Here is a 23,346-nt window from a genome sequence, read left to right as displayed (position 1 = left end):
GAGCACATTTCAGCATTTTGAAGAAGAAGAAGACATACTTTATTGATTCCAGAAGGGAAATTCAATCTTTTCACTCTGTTTTTACAAACATGCTACATGCACAAAGGCCTGAAATACAGGCCCAATGGACATGCAGAGTGAGGGGGCTGCACATGGATTGCGCCCCAAGGTGCCTTGCACGACGGAGCCCAGGAAGAGAGCTGGCGCCTCTCCAACCTCAATTCCTCGCTTAGTCCTTACCAGGACTTGAACCAGCCACTCTGCGGTTCCCAAACCTAGTCCCTACAGACTGAGCTACCGTCTACCCCATTGCACACTTTTAAAGTAACTCTCCAATCTTAGATTTTGTGCAAACAGTGCTACAGTAAAAAAATAACACCTTCCTTCCTGCCTAGCATATTTCCCACTGCCTCTGCCATTTGTCACTGTCTGTCATCTTGCCTGCTGTTCCATTGTGTTTACACAGGAACCTAACAGGTTTAATTTACGATACACTGATTGTTAATTAATGTGATGTTTGTATGAGACTCATTGCGTCAGAGAGCGGCCCTAAAAGAGAGAGCAGATTCAGCCTTTGATCGCTGCGTTTGTTTGATGTGCGGGTTCCTCTTCGTGGTAGAGTTTGCATTTTAAAGGACGGGGCCAAACAGACCGGGGAATATATTGTAGCTGACACACAAATACACAAACAGGAGACAAACTACAGCTGAGATTGATTCATTCATACTTTCCTTTCCCTTTTAAAGTGAAACCTATGACATCCGTCAACCTCTACTTACAGCATAACAGACTACCTGCACAGGACCTTTACATTTCGTCACATTAACCTTATGCCAAAACAGAGAATCAGGTTAAACTGTAGTTGTACAACAAAGAGGGGTTTGTAAGGACAGAAACCTGCATTAAAGAGGTAACAAATCACTTAATATGCAAAATAATGGAACAATAATATCTCATTTGTTTGGCTTGGTTATGTGATTATGAGACAGCAGATGAATGTGTCCTATGAGGCAGCAGTTGTTTCTCAAAGCAGACTATAAAGAACCTTGAGAGGCCAAAACCAGAGCACCTGGTGATGTAAGTGATGAATGATCAATACCTCAGAGGGGAGCAGATGAAAACAGAGGCTTCGTGTTCTTTTTCTCCTTTTGGCCTTCAAAGTGAAGCGGAAATAAAAAGTGTTCGCAAAAGGATTTTTTTTGAGAACGTCAGATGATAGTGACAAATTTAAAGGATTATATGCCGTGTTGGGAACTGTGTGTTAAATAAGAAGCTACAGCCAGCTGAGGGTTAGCTTAGCATAAGGTCTGGAACTTGGAACAAGGTTTTTGAAACCTTTGATTTGGCATGTTGGCTGTTTTCCCCTTGGTTTTTGGAGTCAGAGGTGACCATTTTTGGGCGAAATAGATGAGCTGGAGAGGAGAGGGAAGTCACCAAATTATTAGCTAATGATAGAGCTAGCTTAGTTAGCAAGGTTCATAAGCAATACTTTGATATTAATTCAGATGCTGATTATACTCTGGTGAAAACAGGGTTTAAACAAAATCTATTAAAGGAAATAAAACAGCTGACTCCTTACAGTGACTCTTAGAACAACTGAGAGCTGAATAAGGCATGTATCAGGTTGCAGTGGTAGCGACTTGACAATCACAAGGAAGCTACACCCTTAAGCAAAACCCTGCTTTGAAGTCTTTTTTACAACAAATGAAACCATATTAGGAAGTGTTTTCAAGTACATAAACTACATTACAGTCGAGCTTGGCTTTGCAACCAGCGGAGTATTGAAATGTAGCCTAATCAAAGAAGCAAATTAAACTTTTAAAAAATGTCAAACTTCGGTACATTATTCACGGTTCCAAAAAAGATTTGGATCAAGTAACAATTGCGTTTGAGTCTTGTAATTTTGTAGGTTAAGCTGATTCAGAAATAATTGACCTGATGCTGTGTAATATTCAGAGTGAATTACTCACACCAGAGTCACTCTCACTTTTATAGAAACTTGTAGAGGCAGTAATCCGGCATATTCAGACCACAGCTCGCTGAGTAAGGAACAAAACATTTTCTTAAAGCACAAAATGTACCTGTGATAATACCTTTGCAGCTTCAGACATGTATCCTGTTTGCACTATGGTGTCAAGACTACAGGAAATGATTGTGTCAGTGTTTTAATTTTACCCTGAAGGAAAAAAGGAACAATCTGAGGTTTATCTCTAACACTGTCAAAATAAAGACAAACTGCAGACTATAAGGGGTTTAACATGTTATACAAAGCTCTGTTTGACATTTGATAACACCACTGCACACAGAAGGTCTAAAACTGCTTTGCTTTGTTATAAAGAAGGAGTGTGTTTCTTAGTTCAAGGCTATTTTAAAATTCAAAGAAAGGCCTGCTTTAAAGTTTACATGATGTTATAACAGCAAAGTTTTAAACAACTTTATACAGTTTCTGCAAGTTTTGTCTGCACGGTCCATTATGGAGGAATTGAAGTCTGTAAAAGGTAGAAACATATTGGTTTCTTTTAAAAAAAAAAAAGACTTTCATGTGTGACAGAATCAAACATTTCTAATAAAGCAAAGCAGCACCTTTTCACAAGAAGAGTATGGGGTCAAAATGAGTCTGCTATGGTTGATGAGGGTCATTAAGAAAGGAGATTGGAGTCACTGACATGACGTGACACTGTAAAAAAGTAATAGCTTCTTATAAAAGTCTGTTGCTGTGTCGTGTGAGTGTGTGTGTGTGTGTGTGTAAATTATCCATATTAAACCACATTTAAATGAAGAAACATGTTATCAGGTGCAGCTTGTTGATATTTTTTTATCGTAGTTTTGGACAAAAATCGGGGTTCCCAGCTCTGAGAAATAAACTACATCAGGCTTTTGATAAACAGACAACACTTGAGAAACGTTTATTGTTTTTGCCTGTTTACTTATTTTAACAGGAGTTGTTTCACAATCAGGCTGAGGAACAAATTTCACAAGGTTTTAGTACATAACTAAGATTAATGACTTATTTTGCTTTAAACCATGATCATCATCATCATCATCATAATCATCAGCATGAAAAAACTAAAAAATAAACCATGTCGAGTGGTGATTACATAACTAAATTACAGGCAATAGACATAATTGTATCATTTAGAGGCGTACGTTGTTGTCTTGTATTTTGTTTACCTAATGCAGGCTACATGTGAAACGCTGACATCATTGCCAAACCATAAAATTCACATGATGCTTTCAGGGAGCGATGATGTATTCTCTTTGCTGTGATGGTAACCTCTCTATTAAACGGCCAACCAATGTAACCGCAGAGGAAGCAGCGCTCTGAACCAGTAGCAGCGCTGCCGTCATCGGTCTCCGGTTGCTATTTGTGTCTGGCGGCAATGCTGCTGCGTCAAGCTCTACACATTAAACCAGAGAGAAACCGGAAGTTCGATCATTTAGAACGGGAGGGAAATTTAGTAACAAACTGTAGTTTAACTGCTTTTAAAGTCTTCTTCAGAAACAGTTTTCCCCCCACTAAATTCTATTTTCTGAGTTATGTTTCTAAGTATGCACAATATACGTTATGAGTAAAGAGGTTGATATGCATCCATTTTTTCTTTTTTTTACATCAAGATATTTATCTTTCAAAGGTTGGAAAAGGCTACATGATCCTTAAGATAAATGGTCAAAGGTGTTACAAAGGTTAAATTAATGCCAAACATACAAATCCCAGCTTTAATGCAAACATATGAACTGAAAACAAAATACCTTTTGGCCCTTTATTTTTAATTATGTCTGTGGACATGACCAAATAACCAGGAGGAATGCAAAAAAGGACATGGAGAACAGCAGACTTGTGTGTATTTTTAAACCAATTTCTACAGCTCTAAATGCAAGGCATCTAGCTCTGGCAATGGCATTTATTTTGTCAATATATTAACATATAATCAGGTACATGCAAAATGTTAAATTTGACCTTTTGAACACCTTGAGCAATGTATCTGAAAAGAGTTTTCTAGGGGAACAAATTTGGAGTCAAGAAAGACTGAGCAGGCATAAACACATTTTGGTAGCTGAAATAATGTGAAAAATGTCCGAGACAACCGTTTTTTAGCTCTCCCCATCGGAGAGTATTTGCTTTTGGGATATGGGTCACTATTATAGTTGAACAAAAATAATGCCTTTACTCTGAAGGTCACAACAGGAACTACAGTGTTTTATTGTGAAGCTAGACGCAACATAACTTCAGGGTGGATCACCAACTGACGTCTCTCCCTCCCTCCTTTTCTGTTTCAATTCAGTCAAATCATAGCGACCTGGCAGCTAGAGGCCGTTACATGCGTCTTCTGATAAGAGCGACATTAGCACCTTCTGCTACCAGTTTGTGAGCTCGAGAAAAGACGAGAACATCAGGGGGAGTCGGCGTCGTCCCTTAACCGAAGTTAGCTAACTAACCTGTCGGCAAACGAACTGCAGCGACCCCGAAAAACACACAGAAATGGACGAAAAGGCGTTTACGAAAGAAATCGATCAGTGGATCGAGCAGCTCAACGAGTGCAAGCAGCTGTCGGAGGGACAAGTGAAAACACTATGTGAAAAGGTGAGATACTTAAATGATTTCCCCCTCTCTCAACCCCAACTTACTGTCAACGTCTTCTCTCCCCTTACCGACGCCTTCCAGACCTTCTTAAAATGGCGTCTATAGTGAACATTTTACTGCGCTGCGCTCGCATTTAAGACCATAACCGTTGGTTAGTCGTTCTCATGTTAGGTATTTGAATCAATGCCTTCTAATAATGTCTCAAAATAATAAACTAGAAGCTCTTGCTGTTAGTAACTGGTGGTTAACGTGCCAGGAAGGGTCAGCCATACTATGAATTCAAATCACATACCACATTTACAGCTAACTCATTCAGTCTGTCAGTTTGACCTGTAGCATCTCTATTAGCTAGCTCAGCTGTGGCAGTAAAAGATCACTAAAGTTTTAAATACAGTTTGACTGACTGCTCAAGTACTGTGCACTGTGTCATGTTGTCTGTATGTAAGCAGTAGGCAGTAGAAAGGAAAATGTACCTGGATGTTGGTATAAAACAATTACTATGGAAGAAAAATACTTCTAAAAACCACCGTTTTTGCCTTTATACCCAATGAGCCTTAATTTTACTGTCATATGCAGAAAATAAAAGCCAGGAAACGGTCTGTAAACATTGACTGTGCGGATAAAAATGGTGCACTAAGATAAAGTTAGTGCATCATCCTCTGTGGATGTGTGCTTGATGATAACAAATGGTCACACGCAGTCATGAAATTTGCAGTTAACCTCTGACCCCTGTCCGTCATGTAAACAGTAAGACTGGCTTCTTTACAAGGAAATAAAGTAGTCAATTTTCAACTTTAACATGACAGTATATGACTTAATTGCTCAAAGACACATCACAAGAGTGGTAGACTTTTGAAACTTATTAATTATCTGGTTTACTTTAAGCCTCTGGTCTTAGTTTCACATGTCATCTCTACAGGAACACCTAAAAGCTAATTACAATGAGGCATAAAACTTTGTTAAAGCTACTCATTTGATGTCTAGACTTTTCCTCTGACACTGTCATTTTTGTGCCCACAGAGGTGTTGTCAGCGTATTGTGGGCTTGCCTTTGACCCTTTAGCTACTTAACTGGTTGTTGCTTGTTCCTGAGCAGGGAGGATCTTGATCTTATTTAAGTGTTACACATTATAATTTTAATTCATGCCAATACAAACTGAATACGTAACACCTACAATGTTTTCACCAACCAACCATACTTGTTTTTGCTCTTGTTCTTGCGTTGGCTGGTTCTGCAGACTGCTCTGGTCTGAGCTGGAGCTTAACCCAAATCTCTACTCGACATCCTCTCGGCTCAGACCACCAGCTGATTTTTAGCTCTAGATGTCTTTCCATGTGTTGTTTCTTTCCTTCGCTATTTTTTGTTGCAAATATTCCCTTTATGCTTTTTAATATCTGAGTTTTCCAGAAAGTCATACTCTCCTTATCCAAACAGGGCTATAAATGGTTGCTGCCTCACTTCAGGATCTGTTTAGGTCATTGCTGCAGAAATAGGCTACTTCTGGCTGTGATTGTTTGAAGTCCTTTCAGTTTGTGGTGGTTTAGTTCACTTTCATGTTTCTGGTAGGATCTTCTTTAAATTTCATATTTGCCGTGAGGGTTCAGCCCTGATAACGAAGGCTAAATTTGGACGGATGCCCCTGCCAAATCTGTCTTCCTTTCTTTGCAGCTCTGGCCCTCCTGGCTCGTAATGACTAAGAACTAGGCCCACTACCATGTTTGGAGTGCTTTTCAAGTGGTTTAATAATCCCCACAAATATTATCTTCCTTTTTTTCCTTTATAGAGAAGGATGGTGTCGTAGGTGGTGCTCAGTGCTGTGGCAGTCTTGTGTGACAGTTCTAAAAGTGTAAAGGGCATTTTCCCCCTAGATAAGCACCTTTGTGCCATCTTGTAGTGATTAGAGGATGCTTTGGATGACAAGATTATAACCATCAGGAAAATGTAGGTTTTAATTTAACGTATTTTCACTGTACAAGCTTTTTGTCGGTTAATATGCTTGAACATATTGCATTAGTTTTTTTGCAAAGCTAGACAACACCGTATACCGTATCCAAAGAAAATCTTAATAGTAGCAGAACACCGCGATGCAGGAGCTGCCCAAACTCTGTTGTTTTTCTTTCCTGTTGTTGTTCCTGCCACTGTTTCCTCCCTAATGCAGCAAAGATGCCATAAAAGTGGTGGAGAGGAACGAGGAGAGCTCCAATTTCCTCACCCTGAGGCTGTATCATTATCACAGCTCATAACTGCTGTCTACCTGCTCCTGTCCGTGCGTCCTCTTCTGACTTTTGTTCATACATTCAGCACCCACACATCATCCCCCTTCCATTTAAAAATAGCACAGGATATGATTGATTTTGACCTGCAACACGAACACAAGTAAAAGCCATTGCAGCTGAGCAGATCAGAGAGTGTTACTCAGGATAACACGGCCCATTGTGAGTCAGAGAGCGGCCGTCTCTGTTTTGGGATGTATGGGGGTGTGAAGGAATGAGATGTGCTGCGTAATTTCATTTCTGCTTCCTAGCTATCTCAAACAAGGCAGAGGGTCTTTCTGGTGTGCAGAGAGGGGGAACACTTAAACGCTTTATCATAATCAATGCTTCAGTTTTCAGCATTGCAGCATCTCCCCCCATCTCAAGGCTGGAGAGGTTTGTTTACCGAGTCGTGATGTCATCTAGTTTGATCATTTAATAATGTTTAATCTAGTTGCAGTGTTTTAATGAAGACACTGCAGACAGTGCTCTGTTCACTGGAAATGACTTTCATGTTCTTGTCAATTACACAGAGCTAATTCAATTAAATGCGTAACATGTCCCTCAGACAGAGACGTATCCTTTACATGACCTTTAGTTTTTTCCTCTGTTTAAAAATAAATCTTACAGAGTTACATAACCCTTCAGATATTGTTTTTGCCTTTAAGTTATGTATTTCTCATGCTTATCTTCATGAGGTTTGATAACCATTTAGGTCATGATATGAAGCCCTTTACAAAGGAGAGCTTTATGATACAGTTGCTTAAGAAATATCGGGGAATTTTTCCTTTTAAACATTAATGTCGTATGCCTTGGTTTAAAGTGTGTCAGAGTGATGTAATAAGTCGGTCATGCTGGGAAAGATGCCCCACTTTCTGGGCCTGAAGTCTTCTGTCGGTCGGGGCAGCTTATAAAGCTGCGTTTGCCAACTGAGGTCACCGTTTTACAAAGAAAAATGAGTCAGTGAGAAGGACCGTTTCAAATGCTGTTTTATTTTCCTACAGCAGTGTCTGAAATAGCAAACTAAATTTGTATTGCTTATTCATTCAGCAGAGCAGGAATCACAAGCCAGTGCAAAGTGATGCCATAAAAAACGGCACAAATGGATGTCAAACACGCAGATAAGATGATAAAGCAATACAGGGATTTCTGTGAACACAGCTCGGCCGCACTGACTGAAAGGTTGGTGAAAGCATCTCGGCAGAATACACAAACTGTCATAGTATAAATGCTGACAAACACAGACACAATGTGCCATCATCTGTCTGCTGCCTGTGCTGATTTTCACACTGATTACAATACTGTTGTCAGGAACATGCTCCACTTTTAACCACCATGTTTACTTGAGTGAGGTCATAGTTTGTGGTTGTAGTTTTGTCTAGTCCTCCAGCTTAATTTGCCCTGAGTCGTCCCCCCTGAGGACCTTTGGCTGAGTTTAACTCACTTTAATAGGATTATATTGCGGCAGCCGGGAAAATGCTGACTTCACTTCTTAGCACTTGGCTAAGCAGTTTGTTGACTGTGTGGTGTCTGATGTACCGAGACAGAGCTGTAATCTGGGCCAAGGTTCCCTCCCTTCAGCCTCTCTGTGGCATTTCTGTTAAAGGTGTGGTCTGTACTTTGGGCGAGGTGCTTACGTAACCTCTGCCGTCATCCTTTTCATTCACAGCTGCGCTGGCATCCACCTTAGTGCGAGCTTTGACCCTGCGTCTCCTGGATAAACTGGAATTATGAAAAAGTTGTCTTGGTAGCATGAGCAGCATGTCGCACTAGTTTATGTAATATTTGATAAGATATAATCGTACTACATGTTTTGCTGTTTTTGTCATAATTTTGTTTGATTGGTTTTGTGACTTTCGTTAAATGAAATCTTATGAAGGATATTTTCTAGATTTCTTTAAGGAAGGGACTGGTGCAGTGGAATGAATAGAATGAACAATTTATATTGTATCATATTGTACCTTGTAAACATCTCCATGTGGTGTTTTTCATGTAGACATATCAGGGACAACATAAGCAGTCATCTCCATGGCTGGGCCTGTCTGCTTTTAAACTGCAGTGTACCAAGGACAGGCTGAACAACACGTTTTCACATTGGCAGGTTTGAGACGTCACAAACCTAAGGAGCCAATCCCGTTAATGGACTGGATGACGCTATCATTATCATGATGTGCGACCTATGGCAACCACTTCGGCGTTGCGTGAGCCAGCTGGAACAGTCATTGTAATTTTTGCAAAGTCACTACTGACTACTAACGTTAACGTTACTACTACTAATGACTACATTTCAAGCTAGCTAAGTTTCAACAAGTTGCCACTAAACGATGACAGACTTGTTTTGTTTTTGCGGAGGGGGCGGTTGGTAATGTGGAAAAGTGGGCGGGGCCTATGCAGATTCAGGAATTGTTAATGAGGGAGAAGGAGGAGAATTTTTAGGCGAATTTATCATTTCAAGCAGAGCATTTTGTATGTCTTAAAACATGACTAGAGCTGCGCTTTAAAGATGTTGTCTTTTGATTGGATTGTTCTACTTTTGTTTTAACAGGAAAGAGTCCTCTTACCCAAAAACAAACTAGAGATGCACGGCAGGATTTCTCAAGATGCTAATATAAATATAATAAATCTAGGGTAATCTTAAACAGTGCATTTATGTCCATTCAGCAGTGCCTGGTAACTCCATAAATAGCTGAAAACGGCATCTTTCTTAAATTCTAATATAGTCTAAAAATCCTTACAGACCTGGATGATAAATGTCAGGGTTTACTATCTTAACCTGCAAGTTTCCATTTAGGCTAATACATTTATCAGGTAATAGTGCTTTAATTTCAACCCAATTTTACAGAGTCTATTAAAATGTTGTGGATACTAAAGAAAACTGATGGTTTTCAACAGGGCAAAGTGAGGAGGATCACAGACAGACTGACCTGGCCCACTTTAAATCTGTTTTAGCCTGCACGCATTTGCTCATTTTGCTCTCGTGTCAAAATATATTGCTGTTCCACTTAAATACAGACATGTAGAATATTCTGTCTGGTTGAGGGAATTGAAAGCCCTCGTCAATCTGTCACAGAAAGGCCTCCTGCTACATGGTCATGTGGGCACGTGGAGGACGTGTAAGTGTGTAATGTAGGTCAGCATTGTGCAGCGCTGCAGTCCGGTCCCGGTCACACTGGCTCTGTCTCTCTCTGTCCCATCTGCTGGGGTGACGGGGCAACATCAGCACTCTGTCAATGTCGGTTTGCTCTTTCTCTCCCGCTGCTCGCATTTGTTGTTGAAAGGGAACAGTACGGCTGTTCCCACAGACAAACCATGAGGCTATGTAATGGAGAAGACACGTTAATGCTTACACCAAATCCGGAATAGTTTTCAAAGAACACACACAACTACTGCTCTGAAGCTTTTTTTGGCTGCACAGTGACCTTCTCTCGAATCACATGTAAATAGCTATGTGAAAGGTGTTGCGTTTCCATTGTTTACCTTCCCCAGATTTTGCAGATGCCTTACTTTCTCTGTAAGTGTGTAAGACACGTCTGGTGCTCAGAGCATTTCTCTCTCAGCGTGAGGATTTTCTTTGCTCCAAAGCTTTGTAAAAGAACTCATCTAGCTGACTGACCCCTTAGTGTGGCCAGCCTGTCAAAGCCAGACGGCCTCCAGGAATAGCCCTTTCTAGTGGGTCAAGATTTAATCTTAGTAGTACTGTTTAAATGGCTTTATTTGTGAATTACTGGTACTTATAAAGGCTGCATAATTACCAGTCATTTTTTTTAATGATTAACAGAATGTTTGCTTACCTTTTTTTAAGATTTGAAAACCCTGAAAATATAAAATCATAAAATTCTGCATCAATGTAGTTAAAACTCCATAAGCCTATTTTACTTTGTGTTGTATTAAACGATGAAAATCTGTCACTGGACACACAAGTGGTCGTTTAAACAAAGTCAAATAATGCAGAGAAACCTTGATTTACCCGCATCAGCTGATAATCTAAAAACAGGCCATATAGTGACTCACACACTGCTGCAGCAAGTTTTAAACTACGCCATGACGATGATGAATCCAGGGTTGGCGTCCAAGAAAAACAGTTTTGACAGTTGCACTGTTTGGTGTATTGGCTGAGTGATGTGTTGCCACAGCCCTCCAAGCTATAACGGAGTCCTTTTTAGAGCAATAATCTGAGGAATCTAAGTCCTTCATCCAAATATACATGAGCTGTCTTCCTCTAATTGATTCTACGAACTTTAGCTGTGCAGCCAGAGCTGTCCAGGCACTGTAAGGCAGGCCCACAAGCACCAGACACACACACGCACGCACAGAGTAGGAGCTTATTTCCTTGGCATGATTGTTGGGCTGATGTTGGGGGTTGTGATGTAATTACTGTGCAGCGTCTTAACGTAGACCCCACTGGAGGCTGATGTGGAAATTGGGCGGAGCAGTTGGCAGGAAATTGTCTGTTCCTGCAATAAAGAGGGAGAGCAAAGAATGACATGGAAAATGACAGTGTAGGGAACATGTGATTACAGTGCAGGATCTTTTCATGCATTCCAATGAGCTTAACACACTGATATGGTGCGCAATATAACTGGAACATTTTCTTTTGACATGTTTTAAGCCAAAGTCTCATCTGCAACCTTTTTCATTTCCTGTTTTTATATGTTTTTTTCACTCCATGAACGACAGTTAAATGTGTGTGTTTTTGTTTTCCTGCAGGCTAAGGAGATCCTGACCAAGGAATCAAACGTCCAGGAGGTGAGATGTCCAGTGACGGTGTGTGGCGACGTGCACGGCCAGTTCCACGACCTCATGGAGCTGTTCAAGATAGGAGGGAAATCTCCAGACACAAACTATTTGTTCATGGGAGACTACGTAGACAGAGGGTACTACTCTGTAGAAACAGTCACTTTACTTGTAGCACTTAAGGTAAGTTCTAATTTTGAATTCCTCACACATGTCGTTTGAACCAAAACTGGAATTTAATCTGACTTTGCATGCATTCATGTTTTATGCTCATCTTTCAGGTACGCTATCGGGAGCGCATCACAATCCTTAGAGGGAACCACGAAAGCAGACAGATCACACAAGTGTATGGCTTCTATGACGAGTGCCTAAGGAAATATGGAAACGCCAACGTTTGGAAATACTTCACAGACCTGTTTGACTATCTCCCCCTCACTGCCTTGGTAGACTCTCAGGTGAGAACACACGTCGGAGGGGTTCACAGATTTGATAAATGCAGACTGAGCATCCAATGTGCAAGACTTTTTGTTGTTAGAGTTTAATTTAGAATTTTAGAATAACATCTGTCACCATACGCGTTGAGGAAATGTAGGTTTTATGATGTGTTTGAACCAGAAGCTGATGGTCATAGGCAAGTACTTGTATTTACACTTTTCCTCTTGTCCTTGCAGATTTTCTGCCTTCATGGAGGCCTGTCACCGTCCATAGATACTTTGGATCACATTAGAGCATTGGACCGTTTACAGGAAGTGCCACATGAGGTAAAGATAGCACCTGATCTGTATTATGGCAAAGACAAAACAAAGTGTAATTAAATAATATGTGGAACACAAAAATATGTCATGAACAAATGTTTGTCAGTAAAAGTAACATGACCATGACCAAAACCTAAAAGGATGAAATGTGATGATGCTGTCTTTTCAGGTAATCAGTAGCATGGCTGATCTCAATTTCCTCTTCTTCCTCTTTGTCCTCTGCAGGGTCCCATGTGCGACCTGCTGTGGTCAGACCCCGATGACCGCGGCGGCTGGGGCATCTCCCCCCGAGGAGCCGGCTACACCTTTGGCCAGGACATCTCTGAGACTTTTAACCACGCCAACCGCCTCACTCTGGTGTCCCGTGCCCACCAGCTGGTTATGGAGGTGGGTATCTGAAGAAATATGTAGTTAGTTTGTGTGCAGAATCATTCTGCACACAAACTACTCAGTATAAATAGTTTTGGCCACAATGTTTTTCGTTCTTATATTAAAGGTGAAGCTTAATAAAAGACTAGATAAGGATGAAAGTATATAAAAAACATTTTTTATAGCAACATTTTACAGAAATCAATAGGACAGAAAGTTATAGCCATCTCATAGCGAGAATTAAACCATTTTGTTCACTTTAGATTTGCACTATAGTTCCATTTTATTCTTGAATTATACCTCTCCGCTAAGTAATGCTTCTGCTTCCCCCAGGGTTACAACTGGTGCCATGAGAGGAATGTGGTGACAATATTTAGTGCTCCAAACTACTGCTACCGCTGTGGCAACCAGGCAGCTATCATGGAACTAGATGACACCCTCAAATACTCATTGTAAGTATGATAAAGGGGAAAAGCTATTTATGTGTTTTAAGATGTTTTAATATGTGAACTTGTTCTACGGGCTTTGCAAAACTTAAATCATGTGCAAAATTTGAGTGTTAGAGAAGTATCTGTATTCATTATTCTGACAAACTGTTTTCTTCTTTTAACCAGTTTGCAGTTTGATCCTGCTCCTCGCAGAGGGGAGCCTCATGTCACTCGCCGCACCCCAGATTACTTCCTGTAAACTCTGACCTCTGACCCTTGTACAGTCAGGTCCAGTTTCGCCATGATGTATGACCTTCAACCGATAACAACATGAATGAGGGGAGGGTGGGACACTGGGTGGGGGGGGCTACACAGCAGTGCACATTGTATATCCACACTAAGACCTATTTAAGCATATAGCGAAAAATGATGTGTGTGTCTATAAACGGACCAAAAAGTGTGTGCCATAATCATTACAATATTCATTGCTGAGGACTTGTACTGAAATTCTCCCCCTCTATGTGAAACAACAGTGATGTTTAAATTCCTCATCCTGTACCCGTGTAGCTGGACTGATGGCACTGAGGTCCAAGACTGAAATTTGCACCCTTGAATGCGGCTGTTTGAACCCCACATGCCATGGCTTATATTAGGAGATCTGAACATGATCTGTTTGCACTTTTGTAAATCTAAAGAAATGTATCATATGTCAAAAAAATGGAAATTGTTTCACACTACAGATGTCTGTTTTTTTTGTTGTTGTTTTTTTGATTTTTAAAAAATTACAAATAAAGCCCCCATCAGGCAAGTTTTACAAAGTTATTTTTGTTTGGTTTAACTTTTAAAGACAACTCTTTTTTTGCAGTCACACAGCTTGGTGTATATGATAGACAGATGTGTTCTGTATTAACCAAACCATTTGAATAATAAAGATGAAGGTGGCTCCTTGATGTGATTGTGCTGTCTTCTTGCTTTTCACTGAAAACTTTGTCCTGAGTGAGATGACGACTGGTATAACGGTCTAGCTTACAAGATCTCTTTTTGCCCAATCTTTTATTTGAAATAGAACCTACTGAAGTCAGCAAGCTCACCAACCAGCGGGTAGGTCAGACGTTCAGGCTCCAGGTTAGCTTGTGCTTCTACAAGTGAAAGTTTCAGAGATTTTTGTACATTGATGACCTCCCTCTTGAAATGCGTCATGGTTAATAATATCTAAAGAAGGAAGAGAGGACATCTGTATATTACCCTATAACCAATGCCAACATTTACCTGCCTCTTGGTAGTCGAGATAAATTATAACAACAAAGATTTACCGTCGAACAGTTGCTTTTAACATCATTGTTATTATAGAGTGAAACATGAATGAAAGGTCCCAATATTGAGAAATCAGAATTCAAGATGTGAGACTGGTGGTAGAATTGGTACGAGAAAAATCTCCCATTCAATAAGCTTTATTGGCATGAACAGTTAGGACATTGCCAAAGCATCATGTAATTATACAAATAGCATTTCATATATAATAATATTAAAAGGTATAGTATATTATGGTATATTATTACGAATAAAAAGGAAGTTGTGAAACAACATTTAGAAAGTTATTAGTTAGTTATTAAATGTTTTTTATGCACTCAAAACTAGGGTATGAAAGCTTTCGAGGAGCACTTGAAAGCAACAAAGAATCACCTGGTAAGGATTTCAGAAAGCGCCATCCTATGGTACTTTAAGGATTAATTTAACACTAAACCCACCTTTTGTTTAAAAAAAAAAAAAAAAAAGAGGTTGAAAAAACACTTCAGTATAACAACATATGATGCACATAGCCCTAAAGCTTATTCCTGGCAAAAGTCTAAAATACCGGACAAGTCTAAATGTACGGACGAGTAAATACCAAATTGTGAATTGCAATTGACAATAGACCCCGTGTAATGCACTTCACTAAAGGCAATTAGATTAAAGCACTGCAGCAGAAAATGAAAAAAATAACGTGTGCATTACCATATATACTGTATGTTGCTCATAGTCATACGATCCTGTAAAACATTAAATGTTGAATAACCAGAATGTCATCCAAAAACACAAACGGCCGTGTAGCTTTCTTAAAGATTGCAAAAAAATCGAGCCAACATTTAGTGAGTCATTTGTTGAGATTATAAAATTAAAACGGGGTTAGATAAACAGGAAAATGCGTCCTTCCAGCGCCCCCCCCCCATTTCCCAGTCTCTGACAAAGCGCTCGTCAGCCTCCGGGCGGCAGGCTCAGCTCACCAGGTCGATCCAGAGACTTCCAGCCGCTATTGGTGCCTCCGTGTCTGTACGGCCCTGCTGTTGACTACAGAGGAATTTCACCTCTGGATCTGAGTTAAAACATTTACGGTATGTAGCTATGCAAAGCGGACTTTATTTTGTACATGTCGTTCACCTATGAAAATTGAGGTTTTTACGTTTTGTTTACATCTTTGTTTGAATAGCCTCGATGTGGTTGCTAAGAGGCCTCACTGACGTCGCGAGGCGTAACGTTAAGCTAACCTGGTAGCATTGTGCATGGTAACGCTAGCTGCCTCGTTAGCATACTATTTAACAAACACTGGAGGATGGTTCGGATGAAAAATTACACAAGGCGGGTATTTAGATAGCGTTAACACTATGACCCGATGTTTTATACATTTACGGCCATTTCGTCAGGTAGTTATCAAGGAAACTCTACAGGAAGCTAGCTACTTAGTTAGCATTACTGCTGTTAGCCTATGTTAACAGGTGGCTAGCTAAATGTATCGTTGGTTAGCTTGGTGGTAGATTGACCTTACGAATAATAACAACGCCAACGTAACCTAGGTAACGTTAGAATGTTGTTTAAATATGTTTACATTTGTACTAGTGGTATCGCCCGACTGTTGTTGGGTACATATCAATGTTTACAGCGGGATAACACACAAGCTGTCAAGTAGCCATCAGGTCGGTGTTAGCCTAGCTAGCTGTAGCGTTAGCACTCATCAGACGTATGATCAGTCTCAGCTGTCAATGTGAGACTACTTTGGCAAATTAAGTTTCTTACAGGTATTTTGAAGTAGCTGCTCATTGATGTTTTAAAAAAATCTAATTGTTCTACCACACAGATAATGCCCACAATAAAACTACAAAGCTCTGATGGGGAAATCTTCGAGGTGGACGTTGAGATCGCCAAACAGTCTGTCACCATCAAGACCATGTTAGAAGGTATAAGTCATTAAATCATCACAAACTTTTGTATCTCTTGTTTGATCTCACAACTGTATTTGTTTTCTTTGCATCAGCTCATTGATTATATTTTAATCCAAATTTTGTTAGAATTTTTAACGACTGATTTATAACATTCATTGATTCTTTGACAGATCTGGGAATGGATGATGAAGGAGATGATGATCCAGTTCCCCTCCCTAATGTAAATGCTGCCATCCTCAAGAAGGTACAAAACACACATGCATGCACACACACCCTTCCACAACACACACATGTTCACTCATGTATGATGACCATTGCTGTTGATCAGGTTTTTTGTCTAAAAAAGGTAGTTTTTATGTGTAGCGACAGCAGAATTCACTTTAGCATTAAAAGCACATTGAGGGCCGATATGTTAAAACTGAAATTATGTTTTGGGGGACATTGAAGTGATTGTTAGATCTTGTGATCAAAATTAAAAGGAAGCAGTTTCAAATGAAGAAACTATGTCTACACCACCATATCTCTAAGCAGTAAATCGCATGCTTTCTAATTCTGCTACTGCCAAAAATCACGAGTTCGTGATTACTGTGGGTGTTGTTAAATGTTAATGCATTACACTGAAATGCAGCTTATCGTCAAACACATACAATCAGCAAGTTGTGTACTTGCATTGTTCACCCAGTTTTTGTTATAGTTTTAGAGGCATTGACAGAACTGAATTAATTTTTGAGACCATAGCTTCTGGTGCTTTAGAATTGTCATTTGTTATACTCAAAGGTGCTTGTGGTATTTCTAGTTGTTTAGCCACATTGATATAAATATAATGGACAAAATAAAGGGCGAAAAAACAGCGTTGTGTCTATGGAAGTGGAACATTATAGCCTTTGTATTCACTATCTTTTGTTTGGTGGACAAAAAAAAGAGAGACCACTGTCTGTATATGTGGTTTGTCTTCACATTGTGTTGGGATGAATATCTAATAATCCCTGTTCATGTGTCTGACACTAAAGCACAAGCTATTTGTTCTCTTTTGCCTTGCCAAATTTTTTTTTACTAGTAAACAAACTAATCACATTTGTGTGAGCAGTGGGCTGGGAAGCTTTGTTTTTGCCTCTTCTACAAGTTCATGCTCGTTCTTTCGAACACAATTGCTTTAATTATATTTTACTTGTTACTCAGTTGAATAACTGGAACCCATGCTGATTAAAGCAAATTTTCATAAACACACTTCTAATAAAGTTAAAGTAAGCAAGCAGAACAAGGCACACAGTGATAACTGACAATGGTGTTTAAAATTTTGTTCTCCAGTTAGAAATTGAGTGCTGATGATGCTGACTATTTGAGTGGTTATGGTGCTTGTAATGTTGTCTTTTTTATTGAAGTTGTGAACATTTGTTTCGCTCAGGTGATTCAGTGGTGCACTCATCACAAAGATGACCCCCCTCCCCCTGAGGATGATGAAAACAAGGAGAAGAGGACAGATGACATTCCTGTATGGGACCAGGAGTTCCTCAAAGTGGACCAAGGCACCTTGTTTGAACTTATTCTGGTAAATACAGCTTACATTATATCACACTTGCATTACATTGAAATACAAACAGTCCTGGAGGTTGACAACAACTTCAGCTTTAACTATTGCATCCTACTCCTGACCTTAACCAAAAGCACAACCGTATATTTGCATAAAGACAAATCATAACTTTTTCACACATACATAATACTTATTCAATCATAATCGAAAATACACATTTACTATTGACATAAAGAGAATACTTTGCTGATTTTACACAGGAAGCTTTGTTGCACTCTCGGGCCAAAAGCTTTCAAATGCATCATAGAAAATGTGTGACCAGAGAAAGATCAAATTCTTGGCTGGTTTAAGCAGAATTGGATTTACTGCCAAAACAAACCTTACACCATACTCGAGCCGGCTCTCTGGAGTGCTGATCCGTTACAGAGGAATTCCTTAATTTGATTTCCCAGAACTTTTACTCATTTACATATAAAGTTGTGATTGCAGATATTTTCTTTTGCTGCAGTGCCTGTTTTTGTCCTTATTGGGAAGTTGAATGTGAACGTCTTTCCCTGTAGTCTGTTTCAGTCTTTGCAAAGTGCTGAGCATTTTCATTTGCTTAATAGGGATAAAAAAAAAGTTGCTTAGCAACAGCCGGAAGAAAGGTGGTGTGGGCAACTGATGTAGGAGAGGCAGGGATTTAAAAAGAGGTGAAAATCCCAAAACAGTCCGGGCAGCTTGTGAAGGTAAACAGGCAGAGCACGTGAAATGTAACCTAAGCAGTGCCTGGAAGAGATTGGGAAATACGTGCTGGACAAGCTGTGAGCTTCCAGGAAGTGAAACGCAAGTCTTGGTGTACGGCATTTGAGTTGTGTACTCCCTTTGGTTGTTTTGAATGTGATTACGTGCACAAAGCTACAGGATGCAAAGATGCCGGGTGACTGAGTGGCTCAGTGGGAGCTCTCGTGACATGAAAATTAGTGCAAAGCTGTGTCAGGGAACATCATGGTGTGTTTATGGTTTAACAGATGCACCGGATGTGAGTTAAATTGAACTCAGCAGGGGTGAGGTTAATGTATTTTGCTTAGTGATTTTAATCTAATGTGTTAGCTGATAGGATTGGAAGGAAGCCTCAGTCTGATGTAGGGTTGGGAGATGTGATTGAAATCATTATCACAATATTGATAGGAATGTTGTTCATGTATCAAAAGATGGTAAATGTTTGTAAAAAAGTCTATCAAAATAGTTCCACTGTTAGAAAACTCATATGTATGCAAATACACCAACATCGTATATCTTGTTAGGATTAATATTTTTGTCTAAAATTTTGGACAACAGAATTTTGTGTAATGATAAAATCAAATCATTATTATGATTCCACCAAGACTCAAATGATGATGTAAGCAATAATATTCCCAGAAGTATGACAATCTGCACATTTTCAGTTATATCTCCGCCCTCTTTGACTATCGCCTTAAAAATTACAATGACCAAAATTTACTACAAAGTTGCTGCTTTTTATTCAAGTTGGTCTGTGACAAAGCAGTTATAATATTTCAGCTCTGTCATTCATTTCGACAGCTGCATTTGATTAAAAACAATGTCTGGCAAAAAGTTAATTCCTGTCAGAAAAGTGTGTAACATTAAACCTTTTTCTTCTTTTAAATCCCATGGTTTTCAAATGGCAACAGTTACATGTCTGTCATCATTTCTTTAAGAGTTATAAAATCCTGTCTCTTAATAACATAAACTGCTGTACTATATTTTGGCTTTTGATGAGTGTTCAACTATTACTCAAACAGGCATTCCTTTTATATTAGGCCCCATTTACATTTGGTATTGCTGTGATTTCTGTTTGGATAATGACAACGGATCGACGACCTTTTGCATTTTCACCTGGATTTGATCATCTTTCTTATCATCTCAATTCTGCATTCATAAATCTTTGGAAGATGGTAGCAAAGAAGTAAATTTCACAGTCCACAAACATGGCGCGTCTAAGGTCAGGGAAAGCTAATCATGGACATTGTCATACATTTAAAGTATGATAAGTCTTTGCAAGGAAAGACCTGCTAACTTCTTATAGCTTTTGTCAAGCTTGCTAAAGCTAGCTGGCAGCGCTCGGGTCAGATGACCTTTTTTAACTTGGCTGAGATCCGACCACAACCTCAAACTCCAGAAATGGTCTTCATGGGTTTCTCGATACCCAGACAGGATGCACAGATACAGATGTCATGTTAGTGAAGCATTATTTTATACCCCCATTCCTCTACCGGTGCAGCATCCTGTGTTTCACTTCAGGGCTGTTTTCTGTCTGAACACCTGGTAACATGCTTATTTTCCTTTAAATGCTGAGGTTTCAGTCAGTCGGTTCACACCCTTCTGCTCCTCTTCATATCAGTTTTTTTTTTTCTTTCAGGCCGCAAACTATTTGGACATCAAAGGCCTGTTAGATGTCACCTGCAAGACGGTGGCCAACATGATCAAAGGCAAAACCCCGGAGGAGATCAGGAAGACTTTCAACATCAAAAATGATTTCACAGAGGAGGAGGAGGCCCAGGTAGTTATTCCATCCATCACCTGTCTGTCATAACACAAAGAGCTCTAAATAAGTTATGTGAAATTAATACGTCGCTTTGGACTGATGCTCAAGATTAAATGCCTCTTGTCCACAGGTACGCAAAGAGAACCAGTGGTGTGAAGAGAAGTAAACGGGGAGATCCTGCCAACACTACCACACTGAAAAGGAATTGTCCCTGCTAACTGGTTGCACTGGCGTTGTTCATACTTGTCAATATTTACATTTAGTGTATTTAGAGCCACATCGCCCCCCCCTTCCTATTCTACCCTGATTTCTCTCTACCAACAGCATGACCATTTTAACTTGCCTGTGTGTTTCTCATTAATTTAAATAAAGAGAAGTTCTTTCCGGTTACCACAGACATATAGTGCATTCACACAAAATATAGTCTGATTTCATGGCTTTGTACCCTTAAAGATTAGACAGTCCTTTCATATTTCCCCTTATTATTAATGGCTATGGTTGTCTTTTTTACTGGACATGTTTGTGTTCTTTAGGTTAACTGATTAAATAAAATGGCTTTTTTGACAATGGAAATGAGACGGTGAATATTTTTATTTTTGCTCTGTAAATGCATCAGTTATGTGAAACCATGTTGAGGATGAGCTGTTTGAAGTAAAAGAAGGTTGTTTTTTTCGAGTAGTGTCCTTTGGACTGGAGGAACTTGTGTGTTGACAGCATTGGTAAACTCATTCCTAATTCATGTTGTATTGAATTGGAAACTCTTTTCAGATAAGCTCTGATGCTGGCTTTTGGGATGATAAAACATTGAAGGAGTAAATAAAACTTTAAAAAAAGGTTGGTGTTTGTCATTTTTGTTTAGAAGTACCAGGTGTGGAGGAGCGTGACTACCTTTAGAGAAATAAAACTCTTAAAAAAAACAATTTTTATTGATTTCTGTTTATGCATACAAAAAAGTATTGTGCATGTTATTTTTTACAACTAACAGGGTTGACAAAGAAAAACAAAAAGCATTTGAAATGAACAAAACATCCATGGCTACAGGGGCCTATACTACGAAGCAAGTTCAACATACCCAGGGTATCTTTTCCCGATCCGGCTTCACTTAACCTGACAAAGGAGATCGCACTAAACGCTCACACATCTAAGCACGGGCAAGTCTGCCGTCAGCTGATCGGCATATTGCAAACTATGATTTTAGAAGACTACAATTACACATAGACCTCATCCAGACTAAAATACACTCAGCTGCTGAACGCAGGAAGGACATGTAGCAAAAATAGCAGACTGTGTAAATACGCAAATTTAATAATATCACTGCTCCATCATTAGGCACCATATATTTATTATAATACCCGTGTGTTACATTAGATTAATACTTTGCACAGATGTATTTTTGTTGCGTTGATGACAGATTCTACCTTATTCTCTCAGCCGTTTCAAACGGACCCATGGAGCAAATATTATTATTAAAAAAAAAAATATATTCTATAAAACCACAATTTAAAGCAGTAAAAACGCTTACTTTCATATGAGTACAAAAGTAGGCTACTTAAGGCTTCATTGCTGTATCAGTGTCTGTTGTAGATGTACATCAGTTAAGCACAATGAATATCTTTCATGAATATATTTTTAAAAAACTCATACGGTAAAGCGGAAGTGTTTTACCGGTCTCTCTCCCTCCTCCCTTTCATGATCTGCTCACAGAGCTCCTGAATCAAGAGACCTGATTGGTCAGTGGGTGGTGTGTAGTTCAGGTTGATCTCTCATCTCGGACATAAGCTGCTCCGGAGCAGGTAAGGTGTTCAACGTAAGTTACCATGGTGATCTACCCCGGTAAGAAGTGAATCAGCTTCGTAGTACTGAAAGCTCGAAGTTAACCCTGAAGTTGCCTCGATAACCGCAAATCCTACTTTTCAGTATACCCCCCAGGAGTCCATTCTCAAAGAAGGGAGTATACATAGCCACTATTTGTTTCAGTTAGTCCAAGAGCATTTCACAGTGTTAAATAATCTATTTCTTCAATTTACTACTAAAACATTTTCTCTCAGTCTAAGTTGATAGGTCATCTTTTCCATGGTACAAATCTCTTATCATTTCTAACCATTGTTGTATAGTGGGTGGTTCAGTCTTATACCAACTTCTTATTATTGCCTTCTTGTTATCAATATCTTAATATTGTTAAATATCTATCAATTTTAATATTTCCTAGGTACATAACTTTGCATTCCTAAGATATTTCCTACCCCAGAATTTTTATAATTGTATTGTGTACATTGTCCCAGAATGACTGTAATTTCTGGCATTCCCAGAAGATGTGCGTATGGTTTGCCTCTCTATTCGCACATAACCGCCAACATGATTGTTGTAAACCAGTTTGTTCACTCTTTATGTTAGGTGTAATGAAGTAGTGGGTTAGATTTTTCCACCCGAACTCCCTCCATGTCCTTGAATTTGAAGTGGTGTGCTGTGTTTGACACATTGAGCCATTCCCAGCTGGGCTTCTTTTGATTACCTTGGCCTGGGGAAAATAGCGCTGGGCTGGTAGATGAAGTTTGGGCTGCTTCTGTCAACATTTGGCGGGGTTTTGAACACCACTCAAGCTGTCATTTTATGGTTTAAAACAAAGATTTCGATGTTTCCATTCACTTATTGAGGAGGAGCTATTTACTTTGATGCAATTATCATGGCATATTCATTTATTTATATTGTTTAATTGTTAGATTTTGGCACTTTCATTCCTCCATAATCCTATAATTTCTAAATAAGTTGACATTGTTGCTCACACGTCATGGCAGTATTTGATCACTTTATTGTGGTTTTGCCACGACGCCAGGGGCAATTTGTGTATATGGTTGTCTAACTGCACTCCTTTCGTGCTGCAATAGTATGTTTATCTATGTTTATTTTACAGTTTTACATGGGTTTCTGGCAAGGTTATGATTTGGGCTGGTTTTTGAGTTGTAACTGGGCT

At 39.4% G+C, this 23,346-nt stretch overlaps 2 protein-coding genes across 2 annotated transcripts; both read left to right on the top strand.

Annotated features, from left to right (window-relative positions):
* Positions 1–4,290: 4,290 nt before the first annotated feature.
* ppp2cab (protein phosphatase 2 catalytic subunit alpha b) lies at positions 4,291–14,070 on the top strand. The gene is made up of 7 exons (XM_069668486.1): positions 4,291–4,582; positions 11,542–11,751; positions 11,850–12,023; positions 12,240–12,329; positions 12,549–12,710; positions 13,026–13,144; positions 13,307–14,070. Exons 1-7 carry the CDS (start codon positions 4,481–4,483, stop codon positions 13,377–13,379), a joined length of 930 nt encoding a protein of 309 aa, XP_069524587.1. The 5' UTR covers positions 4,291–4,480; the 3' UTR covers positions 13,380–14,070.
* Positions 14,071–15,366: 1,296 nt separating this feature from the next.
* skp1 (S-phase kinase-associated protein 1) lies at positions 15,367–21,224 on the top strand. Its single transcript, XM_069670165.1, has 6 exons — positions 15,367–15,492; positions 16,233–16,332; positions 16,488–16,561; positions 17,723–17,866; positions 20,250–20,390; positions 20,506–21,224. Exons 2-6 carry the CDS (start codon positions 16,236–16,238, stop codon positions 20,539–20,541), a joined length of 492 nt encoding a protein of 163 aa, XP_069526266.1. The 5' UTR covers positions 15,367–15,492; positions 16,233–16,235; the 3' UTR covers positions 20,542–21,224.
* The last annotated feature ends 2,122 nt before the right edge of the window (positions 21,225–23,346 follow it).

This window comes from Semicossyphus pulcher, unplaced genomic scaffold (genome assembly GCF_022749685.1).
Source record: "Semicossyphus pulcher isolate SPU_LCO1_2020_fin unplaced genomic scaffold, fSemPul1.0.p SCAF_10, whole genome shotgun sequence".
NCBI lineage: Eukaryota > Metazoa > Chordata > Actinopteri > Labriformes > Labridae > Semicossyphus > Semicossyphus pulcher.
This window is presented reverse-complemented; position numbering and strand designations above follow the sequence as displayed.

Bases quoted from the DNA above. Each gene is read 5' to 3' on its own strand.
- ppp2cab (XM_069668486.1), top strand. From the start codon at position 4,481: ATGGACGAAAAGGCGTTTACGAAAGAAATCGATCAGTGGATCGAGCAG. The intron at 12,330-12,548 runs GTAAAGATAGCA...TGTCCTCTGCAG, and splicing joins TACAGGAAGTGCCACATGAG to GGTCCCATGTGCGACCTGCT. The intron at 13,145-13,306 runs GTAAGTATGATA...TCTTTTAACCAG, and splicing joins GACACCCTCAAATACTCATT to TTTGCAGTTTGATCCTGCTC.
- skp1 (XM_069670165.1), top strand. From the start codon at position 16,236: ATGCCCACAATAAAACTACAAAGCTCTGATGGGGAAATCTTCGAGGTG. The intron at 16,562-17,722 runs GTACAAAACACA...TGTTTCGCTCAG, and splicing joins ATGCTGCCATCCTCAAGAAG to GTGATTCAGTGGTGCACTCA. The intron at 17,867-20,249 runs GTAAATACAGCT...TTTTTCTTTCAG, and splicing joins CCTTGTTTGAACTTATTCTG to GCCGCAAACTATTTGGACAT.